Source organism: Apteryx mantelli, chromosome Z, assembly GCF_036417845.1.
Source record: "Apteryx mantelli isolate bAptMan1 chromosome Z, bAptMan1.hap1, whole genome shotgun sequence".
In the NCBI taxonomy this organism is placed as follows: Eukaryota; Metazoa; Chordata; class Aves; order Apterygiformes; family Apterygidae; genus Apteryx; species Apteryx mantelli.
The window spans coordinates 56,224,008-56,236,357 of NC_090020.1; the positions used below are offsets into that span (position 1 = coordinate 56,224,008).

General features: G+C 35.6%; 1 protein-coding gene across 2 annotated transcripts in view; it reads left to right on the forward strand.

Annotated features, from left to right (window-relative positions):
* EDIL3 (EGF like repeats and discoidin domains 3) overlaps positions 1–12,350 on the forward strand; it is a 263,073-nt gene that overhangs the window by 58,563 nt on the left and 192,160 nt on the right. For both annotated transcript variants that reach the window (XM_067315585.1, XM_067315586.1), the window contains one exon: positions 8,664–8,792. In XM_067315585.1, coding sequence (XP_067171686.1) covers positions 8,664–8,792 — 129 coding nt within the window. The remainder of the gene's footprint in view (positions 1–8,663; positions 8,793–12,350) is intronic.

The window sequence follows — 12,350 nt, forward strand, 5'->3', positions numbered from 1 at the left end:
AGCATCAGATGCTTGAAAAGGCTGAAACACAGTAGGCTGAAGTACAGTGACCTACTCTTTCACTTCAAATGAATAAAGTAGCAGATACTGTAGACATTAGAAAGGGAAAAGATTATACTTTTTAAGGCAGAGGGGATTTGGCATGATAGAAATTAATCTGTCTGAGCAGTACATTAGGGCTCTATCCTAACCCTGAAAGTAGGGACACACTTTTACAGTATTACACTATTAGACTAAATCCAAAGTTCAAGGCAGCTCTTGATCTTCACCTAGGCTTAGTGGTTCACTCCGGTCCTAGATTGGTATTCTAATGAGAATTCTCTGATTAGAATAATTACTCCCAACCTAAATTTCTTTTCATAATTCTATCTCAGGTTTTCAAAAATCAGCTGTTATATCTTCACAGATTACAAAATTGGGAAAAGTTGAGTTTAAAGAAAAGCTTGTGCCCAGTTACACTGGTATTTTGAAACTCTTTTCCACAGCTAAGAGCTTCAGAAATTTTTATTTAAATACATGCAGCTTCTTTATCTCAGAGGCTTTCAGAAAAAGTAGCGAGCACCTCAGTTCTCATGAAACCTGTGATAAAACCATGAGTTTATTGAAAGTAATGTTCTCTTGTAAGTTTTTCCTGCCATTTCAAATGTGGATATCTAGAGCTAATAATATCAGTATATTCATTTTCTGAAACTATTTAGACAGTCTGCCATGAGTGTTTGAGTTAGAAAGTTAGGTGAACCTTCTCTCTGCATAGTAAGCAAATCAGCCTAGAAAGCAAACAGAAAGGAAATAAATAACTTTTAAGCTATTAGTATCTAAAAATTTTAACTTACCTTTCAGATACTAAGAGATACAAGTTAATTATTTAGCTCTCTTTACCATAGGAAAACAAATTAGCTGCCTCATCATTAAATCTGAATGACAGCTTACATATTTGTTAGAGGACTGCAGAGCTCAACTATTCTCATGTTCGCATTTTGCATCTCTGCACAGGTGTGTCTTCAAAATGATTTATGGTTCTGCTTCTCAGTAGTGATTTAGCTGTGGAGGAATAGATTTGAACTTGGACAGCATACAAATGATTCTGTAAATCAGGAAAGTATTAAAGGTCTTTTTTTTTTTTTTAATTGATTTTTAATGTGAAACTGCTACTGGTAGCATGTACTTTCTCCGTTGTCCTCTGAAATTTAGTTGCTCTTCCAGGTTTCAGAACTGGGGCTCATTTTTACTATCCAGAGACCAAGTTTCTGTTGACTGATTTATTTTCTGGACTGTTCATTGTTCAGTTCTACCTGGAGATTTCTTCTTCATAACAAGCAAATTTTATTCCCATTGAAGGGAATGACTATTAATTCTAAATAAACATTTAGAGAGGCCTTTAAAAATAAGCTATATTTCATGTAGCCGTAATAGGGAATTGAATAAAAATGCATCTGCTGTTTTGGGTAGGAATGAAGGTCCTCCTTTCCTCCATCAATGGCCAAACCCAAACCTTGAGTTACAGAACATATCTGTAGAGCCTCAGCCCATTATGTAGCGTACGTGGAAAGGATGTGGTATCCCCCAACAACATAAGCAGCTAGCACTCTGGGCACATATGTTACCACATTGCAACAGTCCAGCTGTGGATTGCATTATGGCTTTTGTTTCTGCTGTTGTCTTCATCTTGTTGAAATCCTGCTGAGCTGTTTAGCTCAGTACCAGCTTCTGTAAGTTTCACTACTTCAGCATGTAGTGCATATTGCATACTGTACATTAAGTATGGATACAAATGTATGTAAAACAATACATAAGCATGATTTTTTTCCATGCATACTTCTATATTTGCCGTTTCACTGGGTGTGCCATATTCTTAAACAATAGAAGAAAATGTGCCCAGACACCCAAATTATCTTTCCTTCTATTCATTTCTTTCCTTCTGTTTTTGAAATCTTGTGAATCCATGGTTTTTTTTTTTAAGACATATTCCTTTCTTCTTGATCACCATTCAGTTGTCTCCAGAAAATGACTCTTAAAGTAGCAGTTCCACCGGAAATCTTAACGGTTGTCATTCAGGTGTTATAAGATAGTTGAGGGAAATGATACTCATTTCAGGCTAATAATTTTGTGAATAGGTACTCAAATGCTTCTCCCATACCTAATCCAGGATACAGTACTTGAGCTGCTGATAGGTATTCTTATCCCAGGAACCATGCTGTTACAGAACATACAGTTTTCAATCAGAAGAAATAGTTCTTTTTCTTTTATTCATTGACCAACATTAATGAACTGCAATGGCAGATTGATTTGCATGTTGTAATGGTAGCTGACTGTTCTTTGTAATTTTACAATAACTAAGAGTGCTTTACAAAATAATACATATGGATGAGTGCGGGATGGTACCGTTCTGTTTGTACAGTGTCTTCTTTAGCCTTCATATCATAAAAACTGTTTTCATGAACTCTGTGAATTCTGTTCTTGACAATGATTGATGGACTAACTGTTACCACCATGATGTGCTGCATTATTTATATACAGCAGTTGAATTTCTTCTTTCAGGTTGTCCTTTACTGTCAAGCAAGGTATTGCACTATTCAGTAAAGAAGAATCATGTAATATGATTTGTGGGGCTTTCTAGAATTAAAAAGTATGCTGTATAAAATGTAAAGTTTGTGAAACACTTTGTTTAGCATTTTCACCTTTCTCCCTGTACCCTCTGGTGGAAGGAGAAACAATAAATGGTTCTTTCAACATCTTGTTGAAAGGACATTTCTTAAAATGATTCTGTGAAGGTAAGTAAGGGAGCAAGATGGACTTAGCAGAATGGTTTCTCTCCTAGAGCCTCACATAAAATAGATGTTATTTCACCTGTCAGGCCTTAAAAAAGGCCTAAATTTTACTAGAGTGCAGATGTATCACAGTTTTATTTTGAGTTTTGTTATATACTACTTCTGTGTGTTTGGTGGGGAGGGAGAGTTGTCCTTAATTAAAATTCTAATATAAGCATGTATGAATCTCTGCTTTCATTTTATTCTTTTTGTCTTGCCTTTTTTTTTTTTAACCCAACCTTGTTTTTCAGTGAGAGGGTGGATAAATGACTCAGACTTATTTGACTAAAGAACATTCTGAAAAAATCAAAGGTGTGAGGAAAAGTTGAAGAAAAAATAAATTAGTATCTTCTGATCATTTAAATTTTAAGAGTGCCTCCTCTCCAGATCCAGCGTTTGTTCTGAGATATTCTCAGTTTGATTTCATCTTAACTCCTCCGTGCATGAGGTCATGGAAAAATGAGTGTGTGTGTGTGTGTGTGTGTGTATGTATATTAAAAATATGATATAATATTAGATCAAGTACATAGTTACATGTGTAACATCACTTCAAAGCATAAGTCCCCTAGAAGAAGTGAATACAAAGTGGTTAATGAGTTCTGACAGTTTTGTGGGAGAAGTAGGTGAGCACGTGTGTCTTGCAGGCAAAGGTCTTCTATTAGTTCACCCCAAATCTCAGTAGTTTGATGCAATGAGATTTTATTGCCTGAGATTTTCCTGAGGACAGAGTAGAGGCAGCACTAGCTGTAGTACATACCTTATATATGTAGTGTTGTGACATACCTTAATGCTTGAGTAACCTCATAATGAAATGTACAGGGCTGGTCAGGACATAGAAAATAAAAACATGAATTATTGGGGTTTTTTTGACACTTGAATTCTTTATTGGACCTTTTCCAGAACATTTTAATAAACCTAAACTAGTAACTGTCACTTGGTGTTTTTTAAATAATAGAGTTCTTCTTAGTGTTTGTTTAATTTATGGAAATTTGTCAGAATAGCATAGTCTGTTGCAAATGGGATATTACCTATCGCTGTGGTACATTACCAATACAGAGCATATTTCTGTAAGAGTTAATCTAACAGATATAGTCCTTTCTTTGGGGTCTATTTTACTCTCCCATTCACTGTGACTCTAGGGTTAAATTCTAAAACTACTGCCGTGTTAAAGATTACATAATATGCAACATAGTACTCCAGTGGTAACAAATCCCATAACCTGTTATGTTAAAATAAAGTGCACCCATATAAGCTTTTCTTATTAAGAACAGAGCCTTTAAAATCAAATTCTATGCATCAAACTGAGTAGAATGTATAACAAATTAGATTTCAGTGTTTCAGCATGAATGGTCTCTCAAGAGGCGCAAATGTAAATTGAGAGGCATATTGTTGGTTCAAAAGTGACATTTATTTTTGTTCTGCACAGTTTCACAGGCACTAAGTCATAAGGGTGCTAACATTTTAAGTGAGTTTTACTAATTTGAGTATGCAAATTTGCACAAACTTTATATGTAGTCTTAAGTAGAGTTATTGCTCACTGTGTCTGTACACTTGCTCATTTCTCTGACTGCATTGTATTTAATGTCGTACTGAAGTCTTATTTTAACCATTGCTGTACAAAGTTACTATAACACATTTTCCCTCTTTAGTCCTCTTCTGTGTTATGTGAATCAGACAGCCTAGGTACATTTTTTTGTGGAAGCTTCTTGCCTTTTCTCATTGTAGTTTAGTCTTTGTACCATTTCTGACACTCTGCAGATTCCTTCCAACAACTAAGGCAGTTTAAAGCTCACTGCTTATTAGCTTGCAGAGCGATAAAAATGTGGCACAAATGTATCTGAATTAAGCTTGGCGCAGTCTAAACAAATAATAATTTAAAACAGTAATATAAAACAAAGATTTGTGTCCCTTTGTAATTCTACTATGAAATGAATTAGAAATGGTTACATTTTCTTCTTAAAGATACTGTGTCAGGAACTGATGTGCTCAAAAACTGGACTGTTCTAGAAGCTGAATGATTTTCCTTAATTCCTTGTGAGTGTGGATGTTGGATGTTTTAATATCTTTGCGAGGGTTTCCAGACTTCTTGGTGATCATGAATTCTGAGAAGAGATAGGACACGTTGTCAAACTCTGTCCTGTCCTGCCCATGATGATTATGCTCTTTTCTCTATATTATGCTCTATACTATATTACCTTAGTGAAAAAACAGGAAAAGTAAAAAGAGACACAAGCAGCAGATACAAACAATAATAATATTATCTCAGTATAAAATGGATGAGAACAGTTGTACCTAACAGTATTTTGTTCATAATTATTTGTTACGCATAAGGAGGTCAGTCATGTGCTGTGGCGTTTTTGTTTTTTTGTTTTTTGTTTTTCTTTTTCTAAATGAAGTTACTTCTAAATTATTTTGGCCTGAGTCAGAATTTATTCTCAAAGTGTTTTGAGGTGTGTTGCTACTGATTATGTTCTTTTTGATAGTCCCATTTTCTTCACATATATGCTGTATTCATTATACCTTTGTGATAATAATAGCAAAAAATATACACCAATGACTGACAGAATTTGGGCCAAGGTAGTTGGGTCAAAAGAACACTTAGTGAAGTTTTTTCCTGGCCATGGAAATCAATGACCGTTGTTGGAGGACTGCAGCTGTTATATTGGTCCCAAACTGTAGGCTGAGTCACATCACTTCAGACTAGAAAAGCCAAGATGAATTTTCAGACAAATGAAAACTACACAGCTAAGTATACACACTCTGGTCATAGTGGGAGACTTCAAATTAGGAAAATTAGGTGTTCATTCTGCTTGTCAGTCAATAAAAAACATATAAATGGAAACAGTAGTTTGACTACCCACCTTTCTTTTTTGTTCTTGTCTTGCATAATTGAAATCGAAAGAACCACTGCATCAGGAAACACATAATAAAAATGTCCCCTCTCATTTTACTCAAAATATCCAAGTGGATTAGCATAACAAGTATTCCTCCTTCAAATGAATTATTAATGCTATGGGGAATACATTTTTTGGAGCATCTGTGTGCTGTATGGGACCAGTTGATACTAATTGTCCTTTCACAGCCAAATGCCTAAGCCTCCTGAAGCCAACAACAAGCATCCTTTGCTACCCAAATAATACAGCAAGTACTCAAGACAAGAAAAGGTTTAACTAGTTTAGATTCAAGTAGGAAGACAAATGATTTGTAGTATAGAAAGAGGTGTCAATGACTCTTTTTAAATAGCTGTGCTTCTTCAGCTGGACTATCTTCAAGATAAACTGTTAATATCAAGGAGGTAGACACATGACAATCTCTATGTCATAAAGACAATTTAAAATTGACAGATTCAAAAAAAAAAACTAGAAGTTTTTTGCTATTGGAACACAGAGTTCAATAAAGGAAATCCTTCAATTTTTTTGAATCTGTTAAATTTCTTACATTGGAATTTCTTAGATTTCTTAGATTGGAATTCTCATACCAGATGCTGATCTTGAGTCTATATGCCAGAAGGGTATTGAAAACATTTTGAATCCCCTCACCATCACTATACTGCTGACATAAGCAAGTGGACTTTCTATAACTCTTTCTACATTTAAAAATTGACAACTTTTTACTTTTAAAAAACAATACAAATTAATGTACTTATTATTTTGTAATAATTACCTATCCAAACATGTTGACTTTAAGTGGCATTTGCAAAAATTTTGTGAAACAAACTGTGCAGCACAAATTGTTGGTATTTCTAAAGAGTAATAATAAACTTATTGTAGAATAGCGATAGTAAAATTCTGAAATCAAACACCTTACCTGTAAAATGACACAACTATGTAATGGATATAGTGTCTTATGGAAAACAACTTGGTATTCCTTTCAGATTTATGAATTTGCATTCATGAACAGCGATGATTTTGACTGACACACAATTATATACCATATAATAAACATTTAAAGTGTTTGAAGTACCAATTACTATTATACTATAATACGTGCAAATATTAGGAAATTCAGATTGAGAGATCCGATGCTAAAGTACACAAAATGTGTTCCTGTGGCTTTTACAGTCATGTTATACTATAAAATAAAAATATGGAAAATGATAGCACAGATCTATCTTATGGGATGAAGAGTGAGATAAATCAAAATGCATCTAAATATGTATTTAAACATCTGAGGAAAAAATATGCAATTGAGGCTGCCCAAAGCTCAGGGCATTCTTTAGGATTGCTTCCAGTTATCCCATGGGGGTGTCTAGAGCATGTAATTTCCACTTATCGTTCTCCTGGAATACAGATGCAAAATATATCAAGTCATAATTCCTGTGTTACGTGAAAATAGAAGTTATTAACAGAGTAACAAGGCTGTTGACTTGCTTCAAGCTTTAGGCAGATCTCAAACTGGCAATAAGTATTTCAAATGTTTTCAGCTGGTGTCAATATTTCAGAGACTCTACTAAATTAAATCCTTTGTTTCACCCCAGTATATCTGTAGAATTATAATACGGTGGTGGGGTTTGGGTTGGTTGGTTTGTGTGTGTGTTTAAGATTGTTAAAACAGAGTGAGTTTTAAGAGTTAGATGAACTCTCTGTTCTCTCTTTCACATATGGAGTGCTATCTCCTCATGAAGGCAATTTTAAACAAATAATATTAGATAAGAAATCACAATAGGATATTGTACCCACCGGGAGCACTGGAGACGTGTTCAAGTACTGAGCATATGAAGCAACCCCGTGGCTTGTCTTTCAGAATTTACATCTTTCTGCTGTTGATTGCCTGAACAGTAATCAACTGAATAGGTGTCTTTGCTGAAGAACAATTCAAGGATAAGCAAAATTTGTTATTTTAGCCTTATTTAGGCAGACTCAAGCTACCCCCAGGCCTGTGCTTGCCCTACATCATGAGGAGTTTTGAGGCGTATCTTCTGTTTGCTTATTTGCTCTGATTCTGCGACAGTGAATTATAGGAGAACTTGGCAAACTTCCCTGGGACGTGGCAGGGCTCATAGAAGAGCCACAGGGCTGTGAACGCTCAAGCGCTTCGGCCTCCATCCCTGCCGCAGAGCGGGTGCATCACAAGTCTGAGTAAAACCTCTCTCCAGGCATAGTGTGGCCGTACAGCAGCCTTGCCTCTAGGACTCCTAGTACTAGACAAAACGTGCACATTCACGTGACACAAATCAATGATCTGGTATAAACTTACTGTTAGAATTAAATTGCTCAAAAACATTTTGATGGCTTTACTTCGTGCTGTCAAGTTTTATGCTGGGATCACATATAATTGGTCTTCCTATGACTGACATACATACATAAATACATACAACATAAAGGCATACTGCTGGCCTAAGTGCCATGCTTTGTATTCAGCAGAAGTACAGCTGTGTGCCTGGTCTGGATCAAATTTGTTCTACTGAGTGATTTAGGAGTGCGTAAATCTGGAACAGATAATGATGTAGCCACAGCCACCATTCTTAGCTTATGAGCTAAGTGATAAGCTAATAGCCAGCATTCAGCTGGTAAGGAATCTGCAGATGTAAAATCCTAGGTTGATTCCGTTCTAAATATACATCTTAAATCGTTTCAAATGAGAGAAAGGGGGGAGGGGAATATTTTTTGTTAAATTTTAGGTTTTCAGTGTTGCAAGAGAATATATTTTTTTCAGAGGAGAAAGCAAGGGAAAATAATGAGAGGTGTCCTGTTAAATAAATATAAAATTGAATTAGCTGAAAGGTATTCAGAGGAATTAGAGGTTGTCATTCCTTTCTGTTCTCAGTTATCAGTAATCTACAATACTTAGAGTTTATGCATAACTTTTGGAGAGTTTGTGTAAGAAGCTGAGAATCTTTTTTCCTTTAACCCACAGGGGACGTGTGCAACTCCAACCCATGTGAAAATGGTGGCATCTGTCTGTCAGGGTTAAATGATGACTTCTATTCATGCGAGTGTCCTGAAGGCTTCACAGACCCCAATTGTTCTAGTGTTGTGGAGGTTGGTAAGTGCAAACTTTAAATGGTGCAATAACTATTTGAATATCTCATTAGTTGTGGTTGGCAAACCAGTGATTGTCTGCTGACTTTTGTGTAGTGCTATGGTCGATGCATTGTTTGTTAGGATATCATAGATATCAATATCATGGTTAGAAGACAGTTCAAACAGTATCTCAGAAGTGTATCTGTAAATAACAATCACTTAGAAAGGTTTAGTGCTCTACTTAAAAAAGAGAAAAAATCATAGTTGTGGCTTAACATGACCAGTGTTTCTCAAAAATCATTGTTGTTAAAGTACTTCTGAATATCCTTCTGCTGATTTCAGTGGTTTAATCTCATTTCAAGCTCGGTTTCTGGTAGATTTATGCCCAGGTCTAGACAGTAGAGTAACTAGTTAACGAAAGTAAATTACAGAAACAGTATATGAGAAATCAGAATAAAACATATTAGTCATTTGTTTAAATTTCAGAATAATTACCCAGCTGGAGGCTGTAATTAATCATTAAATGAGAACATAGAATGCAAGTCGAATGTGTTCAAATTTTATGATGTGTGTATGCCTCAGAGTCACTGTAAATATGGATGGTAGCTGCAGAACATGCAGCAGTTCAGACTTCTGTCTTAAGAAAACTTAGGAGGGAAAATAAAGCGCAGAGGAAAAGATGGTAGACAGCCCGTTAGCTTCAGTGAAGCAAAAGAGCTGCAAGCTGATCAAGCTTTTAAATTTTTCTGAAGTAGGTATAAAAGTATATATGATAGAGCCAAATAGTATTAAATAGATGCTACTGTTTAAATAGGTACAGCTCCTGTATATCTCTTTCTGGTATTCATGGCTATTACAATAGGAAGATAAAAGATTTCAGGGACAGAAAAGCATTGTCTTATTCAAGAGGAGGCAATGTCTCTTTCTTGAGGAAAATAAGCTACAGCTAACGTGACTCTGGGCAGTAGCATTTATCTGAAAGCCTTGCTTGCCCTGTGTGCCTTTCTTTTGCTGACAGCCAAAGTATTTGAAAGTAGTACCGCCTTTCAGGTATTTCATATCTTATATCCATGTTTGTAATTCATTGATCTGGGTTACACTAATATGCCTCAGTGTGTGCCAGCTGAGTAGAGCTCACACATTTTGTTTCTGCCAAGGCAGAAGGGCAAAACCAACAGCTTAGCTTTGACTGAGCGTTAGCTTTTACAGACATCTCATTGTAACCATCAGAACTAGTCTCAGCACCTTTCTAACACTAATGATCCTAAAGGTTTTTTAAATTTTTTTCATAAATAAATAAAGGCCACAAACACAGCCTGAATACACTATTCTAGGATTAAGTATGTCTGTCTCCACCATGAGATAAGGCTGGCAGAGCTTAGTCCAGGAAATGGTGGGGGGGGTTTTTTGTTTGTTTGTTTTTTTCTGAAAATTATACTTTTCCCAGGAAGTTCAAAGAGAATGTGTTCTCTTCTCTGGTGTGAGTCTGGTTGTTCTACACACCCATTAGACACATTACATTATAGGTAAAATCAGCTTAGCTTAATTGGTTACTAATTATTCTCTGAATGCAATTTGTTAACAACTTTTAAAATGTCCTGTGCCACCTTAACACTGATGAAATTAGTAATTAGTCAGTGGGTGATTTTTAATCTTCTAATATTCACTTTTTGATTGTTCAACTAGAATCTGACACTACAGAATTTTATGGCAGTTAAAAAATTGTAAACCCATTTAGTTTTTTTCTGTTCCGTGTAAGATTAGCGCAGCAGCATTTTTGGTGACTTAAAAAGAAATAACCATGTTTTTCACACTTTGCATAGCTTGGTGAACGTATTGCTCTGAGGGAGTAGGTGATATTTTCAGTCTGTAGCTGAAGTGGGAGTGGGGGAACTGTTTCAATTCAGATAGTTTCAGAATTTTCATTTAATCAAAACCAATCCATTTCTGCTTTTGAATAGATGTCTCGTACTACAATGAATAGAAGGTAGCCTTGGAATACTTTATTTTAAAAGGGCTAGAACTACTGGTAAGCAAAAGGTTCTGATGACTCCCCCTACCAAACTACGGAGTCTGTTGATTGCAACACTCAAACGTATGTCTTAATTGGAGCAGGAATTTGAAAAATGTTTTTCCACCTTCCAGTGAGATGCTGTAAAGTTGGGGAGAGGAAGGGGACAAAAAGACAAAAGAGGAGTAAGCTTTACTTCCACCATTATTTTGGGAGTGGATCCTGTTTCCACAGTACAATTTTAATTATAGTAGAATTTGGGTTGATTTGGGTCCTCTGAAATTAAGTTTTCTAGCAGCAAATTAAGTAGTTTCTGTGGGAAAATCAACAACTTTGGTCAGACACTTAGCGCACTTTTTTCTGACTATAAAATGTCATCAGACATAGCAGCTGGTTATTACCTAACATTTGAGTTGCACAAGAAAACTTCTTTTTCCCTTGGTACAGCCACCCAAGAAGCAAGAAGACACTGCCTTTGAATCCTTCTTTCCATCCATTTCCTTACCAGTTTTATGCATGCTTGAAGGGTCTGAATTTAGCCTACAGCTATATCTCTTGCTACCCTAAAATGGCCTTGATGTGGGTTTACTGCAGGAAACGTTTGGATTTATCATGTACTTTGTTGGCAGGTAATTGCATTGCCCGTAGCTGGGAGGAAGCTGATCATGAGTGAATCTGAAATGAAAACATATTGTAGCATCTCAATTGCAATTTACAACTGAATATTTAGAAGGCTTTAAAATATATATATATTCTTAACTAAATTCTTCAAACGCTTCTACAAAATCTCAATCTGGTGAGCAGAATAAAGCATAAGAAAATGAAAAATTTGGGAGTATGAGATAATCACAGTGCATATGCAGACAGTATTACATTTTTAGTTGCAATACAGAAGAAGTAATGAGTGGACAACATTTGTTAAGTGAGGTAATAATTAATATTCTTATATTAGCTAAAATATAGAGTGTTAATTCAATTTGTGTTTGTCCTGTATGATTATGCTATGTGTATGCAAGCAGAGACTAACCGTAACTTTCTGAAAACTTTAAAAGTAGTTTGTGGGGGGAGAAAAGAAGTAGGAAAAAAAGTTTTCTGTTTTTTAGCAAAGGCTTTCTGGGGCTGATGCAGCATTAATCTCCCCTACAAAGAGTCATAAAACCAATGCAAAACTGGTATTTCAAGGTAATATTCTGATTTCTCCTATGAAAATGACAACAAATAGTGTAAAAAAAGTAATTATAAGTCAATTAGACTCAACTAATTTAAACTCTGGAGTGTTTCAATTAGAATAATTGTTGAAAGGTGGGTCTGTTAGGAGCCAAGCAAAGTACTGCAAGAGACTGTTAGAGGATGTAAGATTGGAGAAGGAATACTAACAAACATTACTTCCCTTTGGCTTTTTAATGAATCATTGCCAAAAAGTTATTTCCCTTATCCCTTAGAAATTCAAAAAGGATTTTTTGGCAATTTCCTGTGTAGCTGGAAATACCAAGCTGGTTGAAAATTGGGCATTTAGGAAGTCAGGAGCCACAGAGTAAAAAGAAAAGGTGGGGAGGGGGAGAGAGGAAT